This window comes from Sturnira hondurensis, unplaced genomic scaffold (genome assembly GCF_014824575.4).
Source record: "Sturnira hondurensis isolate 20B ecotype Veracruz unplaced genomic scaffold, ASM1482457v3 Scaffold0000880, whole genome shotgun sequence".
Lineage (NCBI taxonomy): Eukaryota > Metazoa > Chordata > Mammalia > Chiroptera > Phyllostomidae > Sturnira > Sturnira hondurensis.
In genome coordinates, this window is record NW_028073511.1 from 6,150,522 (window position 1) to 6,167,747 (window position 17,226).

At 43.1% G+C, this 17,226-nt stretch overlaps 1 protein-coding gene across 6 annotated transcripts in view; it reads left to right on the forward strand.

The window, feature by feature from the left end:
• Positions 1–8,769: 8,769 nt before the first annotated feature.
• RUNX2 (RUNX family transcription factor 2) overlaps positions 8,770–17,226 on the forward strand; it is a 230,142-nt gene continuing 221,685 nt past the window's right edge. For 2 of the 6 annotated variants that reach the window (XM_037054020.1, XM_037054060.1), the window contains exon 1: positions 8,770–10,229. In XM_037054020.1, coding sequence (XP_036909915.1) covers positions 9,867–10,229 — 363 coding nt within the window. In that variant the 5' untranslated portion in view covers positions 8,770–9,866. The remainder of the gene's footprint in view (positions 10,230–17,226) is intronic. The other 4 variants (XM_037054038.1, XM_037054068.1, XM_037054028.1 and 1 more) reach the window with 3 other exon arrangements.

The following is a 17,226-nucleotide window of genomic DNA, read 5'->3' on the forward strand; positions in this document are numbered from 1 at the left end:
CAATTCACCAATTTTGATAATTTTTTTAATGCAATCTAACAAAATTGTTTTGAATGGAGTGAAAGACAACAAATGCTACTAGAGCCACTGTACAGAAAACACTGAAAGAACTTTTTGGCCAACTCAATATATCGATTACATTCTCTATGCCAGACCTTATGCTAGCTGTGGGGGCTATCTAGGGCTGCCATGTGACAGCACTCTAGGGGACACTATTCATATTGTGTCCACATGGAGTATACAAGGGATGGTACTTCCTGGACTTCTTTAGTGGTGTGATTCCAAATTATTTGTAAACCAGACAAACATAATTCTTACCATAGTGGAACTCACAGTCCTGTATGAAATGGTACCATTTACCAAGATGGAGAAAAAAAATAAAGATTGTGACAATATATAATAAATCGTGACACCAAGTTGTGTAAGGAGTTTGATTTTAAGGCATGTAAGAAATCACTGTTTCAGAACACCTAGGAATCAATATGTTATGATTAATTTTCAAATTTGGTCATCAAAAACTATGGAAAGTTAGAGGTTTTACTTACAAAATAGAAATAAACATGTTCTTTGGACAAAAATGTGAATTAACAGAAAAAGAATGAATAGTATTGGCAAAGGAAAGAACACTGTCCAAGCAAAAGCTTTTTAAATCTTTTCCCCACTCTGGTACAAGTTTACTTTTACAGTGGCACCAGTATGGATTGTCTCTTATAAAACTCTGGTAAAGGTTTAAGGATAGAATCCATGTATTTATTTGAAGATCTAATTAATTTAACACCAAAGATACACTTACAAAAATGAAAAATAACAGGCTCTGAATATACTGTGTTTGCAATATGTTTTATTTAAATAAAGTAACAGTGAAAACACATCTTTGCCCTTTTAAAGTTGCATAATAAGAAGCAGATGATCTGTATTTTTGCTGCCAAAGAGCGATGACCAAACACACACACATACACACACACACACACACTTACCTTACATATTATTGAAGGCCAAGCTCTTTTGTTACATCTTCTGTTGAAACCTCAGGTAGGTACTGAAAGTTATGTGCTCTTTTGTGAAAGAATATGGAATCACTGCAATTTGTGTTTACATTTAGTAATATAGTTTTCAAAAGGAAAGACAGTAATGAGGCAGGGAGGTCAGGAATCACTCAGCAAGCATTGTACACCCACAGTGCTAACGCTGGGCCAGGATGAGGATGAAACGAATTGAGCTACTACTGGCCTTGGGTGTAAAACATAAAAGAGGTTCCAGGAAGCCTATTATTTTAAGGTAATAGTTTAATGCACTGTTCTTAAAAGTTAAATTTTATATCAAAAGATTGTGATGAACAAAGTATGAAAACTTTAAATAAAGATAGAATCTGACCCTGCACGTACATGATTTTTTTGCCCTCACCCTTCTCCTGGCTCTGCCCAGAGAAGCTTCTATTCAGCAGTACTGTTCATACCAACGAGAGTAATGGGCTGGAACAGTGGGCTAAGGCCCAAGGGCATGGCTTCTAGAAGCAGCCTGAACATTCTCCCTCTCGTAAGTGTGTACGAAAGTAGTAATCACGGCACTGGGGTCCTCTGTGACATAGTGATAAGCAGCCCAGCCAGCTTTATTTCCCCACTACATTAAAATATTCCCTTCCAGACACGATGGTCCCTTTAATATTCCAATATTTTTTCCATGTTGCTAGCTCAGTATTTTCTAAAAATACTTCAAAAACTTTTAAGTCTGTTCATAGGCAATATTTAAATAAAATTAGGAGACAGTGTATTCTAAGTTCTCCTTATGCAGATTCAAGATACATATAGTGTATTAAAAGCTGGGAGAAAAATTAGCAATGCTAAGTCTGTTTATTCTGTTTAATCCAATGCTTTCCTGATTTATTTCACTGGAGAGTCATAGCATTGCCTAGTCTCTGACTGCAAGTATGAGGAGGTGCCGTCGTCTGATCTACTCTAACCCTCCTTTCCTTGGCGGTGATAGTGTTTTGCTTTCCTGGACCTTCACCATACCTATGCACTTCCCTGACTCTAGATTTGTATCAGATCTAGGCATGGCGAAGCTCTGAAATTCCTGTGTGTGATTTAATTTATATGTATTTTAATAGACTGTGGACTATGAATTTCCATGGAGTACGTCAAAAGGACTCAGGGTGAGGGTGGATATTGACCTATTTTATCTCTACTCTCTGTCCACACCATTTTCTCTTAAGAATATATGTCTTCTAAGTATATATTTGTCATACCTATCACATAGAAATAAATCATTTAATAGGTGGTGATGCTGTATCGGAAATATTTATCTTATAATGACTCTAATAAAGTCACCCAGCATGGAACCCAATATGCATAAGAACATTTTAGCAGCCAGATAACTAAAACCCCAGCATTATCATCCTGGGAACAATGAAGAAAAAAAGACCACACAGTAATTTGAACAAGGAAAGTTAGTATAAAGAGTAGTTGACTATAACAAGAGATTGAAGTGAGAAAGAGTTGGGTAGGAAGAAGTAAAGAGAACTCTAAAGAACTATAGGAATAAGAGCATCCATTACCTACCTGCAAGAATGAAATAGAGCAACCTGAGGCTGAGAACCAGAGCTTGCTGGGAGAGCACAGCCTTGGTTCTCAATGGCAGAGAAGTTGCATTGGTGGCAGTTGCTGGATATCTGCCCTGTAGGGTGCTGGGGAAAGCTGCTCACTAGTAGGCATCTTACCAGAGAGGCACACTGCTACAAAATAGCCGAGGGTGGCAGGGGTGGGATACCAGGGGAAGCTGTGTGCTGCAGGAGCCTGGCACTGGTGAAGCCCCCTTGCTGCAGAGCTGACTCTGGAGAAGCTGCCTGTGCTTGGCTATAGAATCCTGTCGTTTGAGTGCAAGGGAACAAGGAAGCAAAACTCTTTCCTCCTGCAGTGTTTCTACAATGTCCCCTTCTGACAAAAGGTCAATGCCAGTTGGCAAAGAGAAATATTTCAAGGGCCCAGATTCATTTTCACAGAGTAGGTAAATGAGATGAATTTGGATCTGAGGGGCAGTAAGTTGATAAACTGGCACTCTTTGGGGAAGAAAAATGATCTGGGAGAGAAACTGTGACTTACAGGATTATGATTGAGGAACAGATCCCACCCAATGCAAAGATAATTCATTTGAAGTCAAAGAAGATAAAAGAATCATTGCTTATAGAACTTGATCGTGGCTAGATGGGAAGAAGAAATTGCTCTCTCTGAGAAAAACTTAGTTCAGAAAAGCCCAGTGTGGGGTGGGGCGGGGGGGTTGGAGGAAGAATCTCTGAGTATGAAATGCAAAGTAGGGAAACCCTTAGGATGGTTCCCTGGAAATACATCTTCTAGGATTGTAGCTAATAGGACTGAGCTGGACTCTTAGCATTTTATTTATTTTTCTCTTTTCTATGTTTCCTACTCTTCTAGTTTGTAATCCAAAATTCTCACACTGTGCAAATGCTGACTTTTGTATTTTGTTAGGCGGACTGAGAGCATTCTGATTTATATTTGTCACCCTGATGGCAGAGTGTGGACTGGTGGTGCACGGTTCAGGTCACCATACCAACGTCTAGAGTGAAGCTTTGGAACTCTGAGTAGTGGGATTGAAATTGGAGAAAATTATCAAGCCCTTTCCTAGGTGCCTTCAACGTAATATGCAAGCACATCCATAAAAAATGGTTAAACTACTACAGGAAACCTATAATTTTAGGATGTTCTTGAATGTTTCGTCAAGATGTTGTTAACTTTTACATTTCGTATTCCACTACTTCTCAAAGATTACTGCTACCGCCATAGAACAATTGCTAACACCAAAATACTAAAAGGCTGATTTGGGAAAATTAGTTTTATTTCTCTGACCCCTGGGCAATAAATTAGACCCTTTTAAGAAATTACATGGGTCTCTTCAGGCAAATAGGATGTCATTCAGGAAGTTGCTCTTTTGGTCACGCAGAAGGCCCCTTCAGCCGGTGCCGTTCCTGAAGAGCAGTTTGACAGGCGCTCCGTAAATGTGGTTCTGAGAGATCCTATGTCGGGTGTCAGCCTTTTTATGATGATGCCACGCTCTCTTATAAATGTCTGAAAATGGCCCATGGGGATGCTAACTAGAACAACAAGGAAAGGTTTAGAACGCTAAGCCCTCCAATACAAACATTTCATCTCTTGCAAATTATTATAGGTCCATTGACAAGAAGAAAAATTTACTGAGCTCAAAACAAATCAGTCAGTATTTAACCGTATAAAAAATTAAAATGGAAAACGTCAGAAAGCTTTGGGATCACTGAAGTTATCAAGCTAACTGTCTTAAAAGTATATACACAGGACTTGTGAAAATATTGTATACCAGAAAATTCTTAGTAAGCTCGTTTATGTTTCTTGTGTAATTATCTGTAAAACAGATGGAATAAACTTATTAAAACCTTACCTGTTTTTTTCACGTTCAGACTACGTCAAAGTTTTTTTAGTCTTTTTCTCATCTATGTGGTTAATGTGCTCCCAATGTGAAGGACGATGGAAACGCTGCTACGTAGAGATATGTAAGACAACTGTTCTTCAGGAGACCACGAACAATGCTAACTCCTCATTCTTTTCTGTCTGTTTTGGCAAATCCAAAATTATTTAGTGAAACATATTAGTCTAAATGATTAACAATTTATACAGAAAATAACACATTAAATGATGCATGTTTCACTTTTTAAAAAAACTAATCTGGACCGCATACACACTCTACCCCAATATCTTCTTTTAGTATCTATTCCTTTCCGCTGTCCCATTCTGCTAGGGCCCTTCATCTCCTTTACTTTAGGGCAGGCACTGGCAAACTTTTCCTATTAAAAACCAGATATGAACTATTTTGGGTGTTACAAGCCATATGGTTTTTGAAATAGCTACACAATTATGCTGTGTTAGGCAAAGTCAGCTAAAGACAATACACAAACACGTGAATACAGCTATGTTCTAATAAAACTTTATTTGTGGACACTGAAGTTTGAATTTTATATTGTTTCCACATGCCGTGAATATTATTCTTATTTTGCAGTTTCCCAAGTATTTAAAAGTACAAAAAACATTCTTTGGGTCATATAGAAATAGGCATGAGGCCAGATTTGGCCCGTGGGCTGTACGCAGTATGATATCTCCTGGTTTTCCGGCAGCACTACTTCTTCAAGGGCTAGATATCCTCAACTCAGTCACCATCCAAAGGAAAACTCTTTTCAGAAAGTGTTCCATACGACACCCCAAAACTTTAGGAATCATCAATACATCCATGACTTTCCATTGCACATCTGAAAGTTTATTCGACATCATTTGCTGGTCCATTGGAAACAGTTTTAAGATTTTCTGGTGACTTTTTCACATTTCATCAAGAAAAAGTATATATAAAATAATGTATAGGAGTTAGAGGATGAAATTTGAATGAAAGAAACAGGGGTTTTGTTCCCAGTTTAGGGATTCAATTCTTTGATTAGATAGAAATAACTTGATCACTTCAGATTTCATTCACCAGGTGCTGTTACTGAACAGTTATATTAATTGTTAAAGGACATGAAGGGGAAATCTGTGCTTGTATCTTCTAGAGCAGCCACATTTTCAGAAAAAATTATATGTTCTTTTTTTTTTATGCCATAACATACAACAGAAAAGGTAAATAGTTATGAACGGGAATCTAGTGGTTAATTTGTTCCAAATACTTTGGAGTGAAGAAAATATAAACCTGAGTGAGATCATGCAAACTATAGCACAAAATACTCAAATGTGAAACTTCAGGGTTTTTATATGTGCCTACTATTACCAGGAGAGGTTTGGTTTAGGGGTCTGTAAAAATGTTTGCTTCCTTTAAGTATAATTCTTTGAGCCAAGACATCATCGGTTCCAGGCTCAGTGAGTTCCAGTTGAAAGTGTGAATGTTCAGCAAAAGAGTATTTTTAAAGGAGACTGAAAATCTGCAGTGCCAGATACCTGAAATGTTGTTAGGGTATTTGGTGGAAAATTTCATTTCCACGTTATAAATAACTGTAGGATATTTTAAGGTATCCAAGACTACTAACTTCCAAGAGCTGCTTATATTAGTTCTACCGAAATGTGAAATGGAGGGAGGATGCCCAAGGAAGCCTTTAAAACTGAATTACCAGCTATGATTAATTAAAATAAATAGTTCACCATTGAATAAATCGCCCTTAAAATCCCCAGCCAAGGTACTCCCATTGAGGCCTGCATATTTTGCTATCCACCAAGTAAAACAAAGAAGAGGGAATAAAGTGAGTGAGAAAGAAAGAGGTAAAGCCCCCTAGGTGACTACTGAAAATAAAAATACCCTCCAATATCTCATTCAAAAAAGCCTTGTCTGATTGCCCATATTTGAAATATTAACTATTACTTAGCATCTTCAAGTTATCTGGGAGTTCCTTGTTTTGTGGACCTCCTGGGATGATGATAAGGAGAACCCCAGATATTCTGGCATATAACCTACGACGGTAGTTACTGAATTTCTATCTCCCTTTGACCGCAGAAATAGTACACTTCCTGTAACTTCTCCCTTCCTTTGCATCCACCACACCTTTAAAAATAAAACAGAACAAGTCAGAGATCTTTGTTAGACAGGGTATACCGTGTGCCCAAAACAAAATGCCCAGCTAAAAGGCAAACAAAACAAAACAAAACAACTAAAAAAACCATGTACGTGCGCTGTGTATGTGTAAATGTGTATTTAAGAGTGTCAATGTGTGGAGGTTCGAGAGCGTGTGTCTGAGTGCCTGTGAGGGTGTGTAAGGTAGGAGAGTAATGGATGCTGTCTTATCTTTATTACTGTTTTTGAGGGGTAAGCCTGACTTCCCTTCATAGATCGGCAGCCTTCGGCCGGGGAAGACTCTGCCCCGGTGCACGCTCGGGAGGCGCATCGGTGCCCAGGGTTAGAGCTCTCCCCTGCGTCGGAAAAGATAATTAAAAATCGCACGCGCAGCGGACAACTAAGTTCCTCACTGCGCATCAAGTTCGTCTGGATAAGTTTGTTCTCACACCCTTGCAGCTGCCTGGCCGAGGGGCCAGTAGTCCGGGAGCGAGGAGTAGGTTGCGGGGTGGGGGTGTCTTCGTAGCTGGTGCACAATTTTTCTCCAAGCTAACATGGATGGCAGGCGGCCGTGGGAAGGCCGAGAAGGCTGGAGACTCTAGGTGAACTGGCTCGCGTCTGTCGGGGGATTAGGGGGTGAGGCGGGAACGTGGAGAGAAAAGTGGGAAAGTGCAAGACGGATGAGGGAGGCTTGGAACTGTGAATGGAGAAAAGGAATGTCAAAATAAATCCCCAAAGGGGAAGGACAGAGCAATGTCTCCTGAACCCCATCTTTACCCCTCTCGAGGGTGCGCGCCTAGCTATCCGTCTCCTTTCCATCGCTCCTGCAGTTGAAAGCCCCTCTATCTCCAGTGCATATCTTTATAGAGTGCAAACCTGGTCTCCAAGTCACTCAACTAAATACAGCCCTTCAAGTTCATCTTATGCTTGAAATGGGCTCCAGAATCCGTGACTGGCACCAGGTCCCCTTTTTTGGGTCCCACCCCCACCCCCCACACACTCTCTAAGCTCTTCCAGACCCGTTCAAAGGCGGACGACCCCAGCGCTGGCTCAGCGAGTGGACTCAGTGCTCCAGCAATGGAGAGGGAGGAGGGTCGTGGCGGGTCGCTACTAGGGTGAGAGAGGGGTTTGCGCTGAGCAATAAAACCACCAATTAATAGGTACGTCAATTGTTTTAAAAGAGAAAGGGGGGAGATCAGTGATGACTCAACTACCTTCCTTAATGCTCCGAGGCGGAGGCATTCTAATTTTTCATTTATTTATAAAATCATTTATTACTGTGTCAGCTACTCTATTAGGAATCTTTGAAACTTTGACAACTGATGATTCTTTTTGCAAACACGTTTTCGAGCTTTGGAAGGCTTGAAGGAGTTTGACAGGAAGCAAGAAACGTAGCAGTACACAGAACGTGGAGGGAACCGGCCTGGTGCCCCCTTCTTAGGGGCGCAATAGCCTCAAGCGGATTTCCCGGCTTCTGCGGGCGCCGGGAAACATTGTTTTATTTGTTTTGAAGGCTCAGAGTCTGAGGCTGGTCGGAGACACCCACGTGCTTCTGACTCTCATCAGCGTAATGATCGCCTCAGCCAGAGTCGTGTCTATATAAACCACAAAAACCTAATCATTAGAAATCCCAGCCTCCAAAAACCACATTTTAGGTAAAACTGCCGCTTTTCTCCCCGCGCTCCTTCATCCTCTCGACCACAACTTTTTGGGGGATCCAAAATCGCTTTTTAAACCCGTATTGGGAAATAAATACACAAATAAATAGCCATTGAAACATTTTGAATATTTTATTTGGTATTTTTACTTTTTTCCCCGGGAATGGTGGGAAAGAAAGTTAAGACATTAGACGTAGTTTTAGATGCAGAATAGACTTAATAGATTATTTAAATTGATAGAAAATTGCTGAAATTTCTCTCCAGCAAGGGTTTTTGCAATTTATTTTAATCACCAAGATGACAGTTTTCCAGTCCTTCAAACAACTCAACCTTGTTCTCTAGGAACAACAAATTTGAATATAGAAAGAAAAAAAAACTGTCCAGTCATCCACTTGAGTTTCTAAAAACTATTTTGACGCGTGACCCTTTCCCATCTTTTGTGTCACTTAAGACAAAAAAACACATCCAAAACTCTGCAAAATCTTTTTTCCCCCAGGGAGCTGCTACGGCGGGGGGGGCGGGGGTAGGGTGGGGGAAGGGGGAAGAGAGCGGAGAAGTCGGTACAGAAGCTCAAGAATTTTCCTTCCTCCTCTCCTGAAGTTACAACGAAAAATACCGACAGTCAGATCAGCCCGCGGCTCTCTGGCGTCTCTGCTTCAGCCTCTCCCGACCTAGAAGGGGGTTCCTTGCCCTGGGGGGGCGGTGGGGGGGGCGGGGAGAAGCAAGAGGACGAGACCAGGCTAGATCCCCTTAGACCAGGGCCGCCTCTCTCGGCTTCGGAAGCTGCGCGCGGCGTCCAGGGGGCTCCTTCTCCCGGCCGGCGGGCGGCGGCAGCGGCTGCGATTCGAATGCTCAGGATCCGTTGCCCCGAAATCCGCTGCCTGAGACTTACCTCCTGGCACCTCAAAGCGCGAGGGTCAGGGGAACTTTGCAAATAGCAGGAGGGAGTGGATGCAAGAAGGTGGCGGTGAGAGGGGGAGAAGAGGAGAAGGGAAAGGAAGGAGCGGAGCCGGGGAGCCGGGCTGGCAGCCGCCGCGGGAGGAATCTGAGCGCGCAGCCGGCGCGGGGGGAGCGGCGGCCTCGCGGAGGAGGCGGCGGTAGCAGCCCAAGCCGGCGGGCGGCGGCGCGGACGCCTGCAGCTGGATAGCTGCGCGCGGGGAGGCGCGGCGGTGGCTGGCTGCGCGCTGCTCTGCCGGCCCCTAGGCTGGACTAAAAGCACTCGCCTCCACCGCCGGACTCGAACTGGGAGGGGGCGCCAGCGCACCCAGGACGCGGTGCCCCAAGGGACCCCACTCTAAGCTGCAAACTGAAGCCACCCCCCGCCTTCCCGGGCCAAACACATCCCTGCACCCGTTCGCAGCTGCCACCCTGAGTGTTCCAAAGGCTCCTGCAAAGATCTGCGCCTCCCGGGTCTCCCCACCCGCCAACCCGACCTCTCCGAGTCACTACCGCTGTCCCCCGTCAGACTCGGCCTGGCAGTCGGCTTCATCGAACTTGATTTCTCACCTCCTCAGTCCCATCACCTTCATCCCCTCTCCCCCGTCTCGCTTCCACCCCACCCCCCCAGTTTCCTCCTCCTCGCCCCTCATTTCCACCCTCCTCCCCCTCCCCCGGCCACTTCGCTAACTTGTGGCTGTTGTGATGCGTATTCCCGTAGATCCGAGCACCAGCCGGCGCTTCAGCCCCCCCTCCAGCAGCCTGCAGCCCGGCAAGATGAGCGACGTGAGCCCGGTGGTGGCTGCGCAGCAGCAACAGCAGCAGCAGCAGCAGCAACAGCAGCAGCAACAGCAGCAGCAGCAGCAAGAGGCAGCGGCGGCGGCTGCGGCAGCGGCGGTAGCAGTGGCTGCGGTGCCCCGGTTGCGGCCGCCGCACGACAACCGCACCATGGTGGAGATCATAGCTGACCACCCGGCCGAGCTAGTCCGTACTGACAGTCCCAACTTCCTGTGCTCCGTGCTGCCCTCGCACTGGCGTTGCAACAAGACCCTACCCGTGGCCTTCAAGGTAAGAAGCTGAGGCCACCCCCCGCCACGGGCCGGACACCGCGGGACCTGCCCGCGGGCGTCTCCTTGACCGCGGGGGGCCGGACGAGGTTCCAGGCCTCCCGTATACCTTGGAGGCTCTGACTCGAGAGAACCCTGGACGGCCCTCTTCCCCCGAATTTCCCAGCGGGCTTGGGAGCAGTGACCCCGCGCAGATTCCTCCTTCTCCCACCTGTGCCCGCAGCCACCACGCGAGCCCTTGTCCCCTCTGTCGGTTCATCACCCCTCAAACCTCCCCGCCAAAGTTCTAACCCACTCCTCGGACCTGTCTCCCCTCTCCCCAGAGCCTCCAGGTGTCCACTTGTTGCATTCCCCACCCCCGCCCCCCATCCCAGGTGTGAGGATCCCCGGCATTTACCGGCCCCCCCTCTGCGTCCTCCTCCCCGGGTACGCCAGCCGGTCCCGCACTGCGGGCTGCCCGCGCGGGCCCTCCCCAGGATTCCTGGCTCCCCTGCACACTCTCCTCCCGGCCGATCGCCCCTCCGCTCGTTTTGGTGCCCCCAGCTCGGACCCGCTTGAGCCTCAGTGGCCCCGGCCTATCCCGGGTTTGGGTACCGGCGTTCTCGAGGTGACGGCGCCAGGAGTTCGCGCCCGGGGCGGGGCGCCGGCTGCGGCGCGTGGGCCGCGAGACCGGTGCCCACGGGGGTCGCAGGCAAACCTCGGGACTCGGGGAACGTGTGAGGGGGACGGAAAGGACAGGGGTGTTTGCTCGGACCCCAGGCTCGCGGCAGTTCCCGTTACCAGGAGGAAGGCGGGGCCGCCGGGGTCGTCGCACCCGGAGGCGGGGGAGCCCGGGGGATCGCGGGCGCAGACCCTCGAGTGCGGGAGGCGCGGGCCAGCCGAGGGGGCGGGGGCTCGGGCCGCTTCTTCCCGCAGCGACGGAGATCCCTGCCTCTCCCAGCCTGGTGGCCCGAGGGGAAATCTGTGAAATGCCTTTGGTTCGCTGGCCTTGAAATCTGAGGTGAAATTTTGCGGATTTGCCTTGTTATTACTTCTAAAGGATCTGGTTCCCAAAGGTCCCTCCCGTCTCTACAAGGTCATGGGAGGCTGCGGCCGGCGGCCTGGGTGCAGAGGGAGTGACTCCGGGGTTCGGCGCGTCCTCCGCGGCCTCCTCCGCCCGCCGGGCCCGTTAGTTTGAGGGCGGGTGTCCGCAGCCGGCGTCCCGGTAGCGGCTCCGCAGGTTGAGGATGCAGGGTCCTCGGCCTCTGGCACAGCCCGGTGGGTGTCCATATTGCGATCCAGATTGCCGCGTAGCCCTCGCCAGGGGCAGAAGCGGAAACCCCCAGGGCCGAGCTGGGTGCAAGGGAAGCGGGTCCCGGGGCCGTCCTGTCTCCGGGGACTGGACGCCGGGATGGAGGGGGCGCTGAGCCAGGCGCAGAGAGGAGACTCCGAACGCCTCTTCCGGCCCTGTCTAGCCCAGGACCCCTGGGTTCTGGGATCTATGGAGAGCAGGGTAGCAAGGCCATAGGGTAACAGAGGAAAAGGAGGAATCGTGCCAGGTTCTCCACTGTGGCCCTGGGGCCAGACTCCCACGGGCCACTGGCAGTTCCCAGTAGTTGATCGCTCATCCCTCCCGGCCTCGTCCCCCTGCCAGGCTTCAATTCAGATGCTGTGTGTAGGTGGGGTGGAAAGAAAGAGGAGTCCAGGTCAATTAGAGCTGGTTATCTAGCTGGGTTTTATATCAGAACAGAAATCAGAATAAGTTGTTATGGGAAGAGGATGAAGCAGTCTGAGGCAAGTTTCATTTTGCACTTGGCTTAAGAAGTCTATGTCTCCTTTAATAAACTACCTATTTTGTAGGTTATTTTCTTCTTGAAATATGAAAAGCTCCAAATACCATAGACATTTAAATTTCTGTACAAGAGGTATATTTTACAGTGTTCATCGTCCAAGGGCCCAGAATTTTCTAATTAGCTTTATTGTAAGAGTGGACATTTATTTCCACCCCACCCCCAAATCCCAAATACAAACAAAAAACCTGGATGAAAACAGCACATACAAATAAGTAGCGATTTTGCTTACACAGTGCCACAAGTCAGGATATGTGAAAATTAAAGGAAAAGTGCAGACATTTTTAAAGATACCATTTAGGTGTTTGATGGTCTGGATTCTGTTTGTTCTGCTCAACATATTTAAGGTAGAACTGTTTTGAAGTATTCTTTTATATTTATGGCGCTGAACTGATTTGGAGCATTAGTATTTTAGATAGAAAGGATGTTTTTGGCATACAGAGAGAATGCAATGTAGTCTGACCTGTTATCAGATTTTGGTTGCCTTCAGGTTTTTGTACCACCTTTTAAAAATCATTTTGAAAAGAAATGGCTTTCTTTGCTATTAATCATACTTATTGTCAGTTACAGAGTGATTTTACTTGTAACCAGCAAACAAAGCCATAGTTAACACATGGCCATACTGAAGTAAATACTTGATTTCATATTAATTGAAAAAAAATTGAATTAATCTAAAACGTGAATTTCCAGTGCTTTCCCATCCCCATACCTGTGTTTAACAAAATGCAAGTAGCAGGTGATAGCTGAGATCCTCTGAATATAGAAGTTTTGTCTCTGCTGAAAAAGATGTGTAAATATTTGGAACATTCAGGCATAGACAACAATTTATGTTTTCATCTGAATATTATTAACAGCAAACTCTCTTTACCTTTCTTTTGGGATAAGAACTGGGAACAGTAAGGCTTTCTACCATTGCAACAAAGTCAAGTAAATCTGTAAGAAAGAAGTAATAAGAAGAGGTCTCAGTTTTAAAAGTGGTGAGAACAATTTGGCTGTGATAGTTAGAGCCATGTACAAAGCAAATTACAATGTTATGGGTACATACAGACAGGTAAATATATTTTAAAAACACAGAACTAAATTGTTGAGACATCTGATATTCAGATCAATACAGTATTTATTGAGTCTATATTTTATGTCTGTGATACTGAACTCACCACGTAGAGAATCACATGGATTCAATGGACTGTGTTTTGGTGTTTTAAAGTAGTGCTTCAAAATGATATTGACATTTGTATTAAGTTGTAAGTAATGTGTTCATCTGATCTTGTTTGGGGATTATACAAAAATACTTAATTTGTTTATACTCAGCTCTTAAAAATGCAGAAACAACCAGTGTAGTTTAAAATATGTAAAGTTGTTTATTAGCATTGTATTTTTAACAAAGCACTGCAGTTTTGAAATGTTCCGTCCTCCCAGGTGTCAAGGAAATGGAAATAAATATTTTTAACATCTCTTTCAGGTGTATTTCACTGAAAGCTTAAAATAGTGAAGGTATACTATTAGAGGATACCCAGGCCTTTCTGTCCTTGAAATTCTAGTGACAGAAAAGCAATTTGCAAACCCATCTCATTAGTTAATGGTCAAACAGAAATAGTGGGAGAGGCTGTCAATGATGCATTCAGGAGCACCCTTATAATTAGGGGTCTGTCAGCGTTGCTGCCATGAAGCCTGCTGTTCAGGGTTCACAGCTCAGTTGCTTTAAATACCTTCAAGCTGGAATACTATGCAGAAATTTTAAGTCCAGATATATACCCAAAAGTATTGCAAGGCTGTGGTGCTGTTTTAAGTTAGAGAACACTGGGCTATATATTTACCAGTATCATATGTTTTTCTGGCAATGTTAAAGAAAACACATTTTTAGATATATGATCTATTACTCACAGTTAATTCTGTGTGTTTAATGATAGCTTTCAGTATTTGTCATAAGTAGGGTTTCAAAATGATGGAGCAATTTCTATCTGAGAATAATTTTTCAACATCATCAGCCCAATTTTAGAAACAAGTATGCAACTAACAAATACTTGACGCTAATGAGTTGTATTTTCCTTACATATTTAATGATCAGATTTTATGCTTGTGTCTTTTTCAATGTAATTCTATTCAAACAAAGAAAAACAAATTCTTAAACCTGTTAAAACCCTTTAAAGCCTAGTATGAATTATTATGCAAAATTATGTAAATCAATAGATTTCAAGTTGTGTTAAGACGCACATTTTTGTGTTATGCCTTTAAATAAAATAAGGTTAAAGTGTTAGGATTGAATATATAAAACTTATTGATAACGTAATTGAAATGAAACTTTTAGATGGAAAACAAATATTTTTTAAAAAGTAGAAAACTTACATTTGAAAACAAGCATGATATTTTTCATTATTTTTGTGCTTTGTCATTGCTGTTTGCGTCCTTTCAAAAAATTTCAGAATATCCAAATGAGCTTGAAACATGGCATATAAATTCCTGGCTTAAATGGAAATACTTTCCATCAGTTTTCTCTTGACATATATTTTAGATAGCATGAAATGATGCTTCCTACTTTCCCCCCCCCATGGTTCAATTGGGTGGTCCTAAATTCTAGGTTAAACTTGAAAAAGTAACTCATATTTGGGAAGGTTTTTGATAGCTTATTTAAAGTTATCTTTAAGTAATTACCATAGGATTAACATTTTTCTTATTGCTATAACTTCCTTAAACCTGTCTTTGTATTCCCAAAAAAGATTTGATCAGATTCTATCTCAGAAAAGAATTATATTTCAATTTTGCTGCAAGTACAATGTGCCAAATGATATTGGTCTCTAAGAGTAATTGCTTAGTTAAGACTAGCCTTCTCTTCATGGAAATGTAATGGGCAATTTTTATTTCCATATAATAAGACCACAAATACAATTTTAAGCATCTGAATGAATTCTTTACTGCTTCTCTATCAGAGTAACTCACAGATTTAATCATAAGGAGTCTCATTCAAAATTTCAATAGTGTTTCTAGAGTTAAATCTTTTTTATTTTGTACAAACTTCATGTGATTTACATGCTAGTCCGTAGTGAGGTGCGCTAAATATAGGAACTTCTTTCTCAATTCTAAAATATAAGGACATAAAACTACTTCTCTCTTTCTTATGAAGTTTCTTGAATTTATAGATTTTATGTTTTAAAAACATCTAGAAATGTAGTTGCTAAGGTTTCATCACAAATTATTTGCAGAACAGAACTTTTGTATAGGGTACTATGGAAACAAATTTTAATGGGTCTCCACTCCTAACTAGTTAAAGAGTGATTTTTGACTGCTTTCTCTTTCTGTCCCTTAGAATGTTTTCCATTGTTTGTGTTTTGTATAGATGAAACGTGTAAAAAATTCTTCATTCTTTTGGTTTTCTTTTACTTTTTTATTGATTTTTTTAAGAGAGAGAGAAACCTCTCTTTGTTATTCCACTTATTTATGCATTCATTGGTTAATACTTTAATTTTTTAAAATTTTCATTTATTGATTTGAGTGTGAGAGAAACATCGATCTGTTGCTTCACCCACCCATGCATTCACTGGTTGCTTCTTGTATGTGCCCTCACCAGGGACCAACCTGCAATGCTGGTGTTTCTTCGGGACAGCTGTCCAACCAATTGAGATATTTGGCCAGGGCCATTGGGTGATTCTCGAATTTGCCCTGACCAGGGGTGGAACCTGCAACCTTGGCCTGTACAGATGATGCTCTAACCAACGGAGCTTCCCAACCAGGGCCTCTTTTGGTTTCTTTTAGATAAACACAGTTAAGAATCTCCAAGGGAAACTTTTTAGCTTTCAGAGATCTATGTAAAAAAAAAATCTCAACCATATAATTATGTTTCTAATTGATATAAAGTTAAAAACAGTATGCCCTCCCCACAGTTTTCCCTCAGAAAATCATTAGGCAATGTGATTTGGTAGAACATAGAGCAGGGAAAAAATATATTTAGCCATTAAAATAGAGCTCAGCCGTAACAGGGAAAGTTGTCACTATATTGTTTTAGTTAGCTTTTGTTTTTAAAGGCCAAGTTCTAAGCCTCATAGAAGACTCGCTATTTGTGATTGTCTATTTGTTTTGTTATTAAATGTAGTACATAAGACATAACCAGTATTTAATGTGGTCATTATTATGCTGCCTAAGCAAAGTAAAATGGACTTATGTATTTCACTCTTAGGGATCTTTTCTTTCATATTTTCCCATATTGAATCAATTTTCCTTTCTTCTAACTAGAAAAACCCCATTATGTTAAAAATATGCAGTAAAATAATAATGTCCCAGAGCTCTTGAAAATCTTCATATTGGGGCAGATTTCTTTAGTTTTTTTCTCTGAAATTTAGCCAGACTGGAGTAAAAGCCATTAGCAGTCATCCTTTATCTTTCAACAACAAAAAACACCTCAGGACTGGCGTGAAGAATTCTGTATTCAGTTGCATCCTTTAAGGATGCTCATACATAAAAACCTTGGGACAGAAGTTAGCCTTCTTGTCTTTCAAAAAGGACATCATTATAATTACACTCTATGCATACATAGTATCTTATCTATATTTTACAGACTTTAAAATAATTATTTCCAATTTATATTGGAAAACTGGAGTTCTGGAGATGAAGTTACTTATATGAGATCATAGCAGAGGTAGGAAAAAAAGAGGTGGAGCCCCTTGAATTTTGATGCATTTATTCTCTTCTAAACAGTACAGTTTTCTGCCTTTGTTCATACACTTTACTGGTCCCATATTTAGAAAACCACACAACAGGTGTTAAAACACAATATGCCGAGTGTAAAAAATGTCAAACATTGAGATGAATCCTGGCAAACGCAGTCAATTATTTCAGTATTTTCAAATGTTCGCATTTTGGGCACTGTGAATTTGAAAAATGGTAAAGCACACTGCCTGCATCAACAGGGCAGCATCACCTGTATAGTCAGCAGCCACTTGAGGCACTAGATCAGGTCTGCAGGGAGGAAGTCGTGTTCTCTAGGGACTTACCCTTGACCTGAAAATCTTCTCAGATTGAGTGGAGTAACCAAACACTATGAGTAAGTGATAGTTGGCATGATTCCCTATCTGGGATGGAAGAAGTTGTCAGAAAACTAGTTTGGAGCGAGGGCATATTGCTGCTAGCGAGGGATGCTGACTCAACCTTTAATTGGTTCTCTCTCTTAGAGTTTTA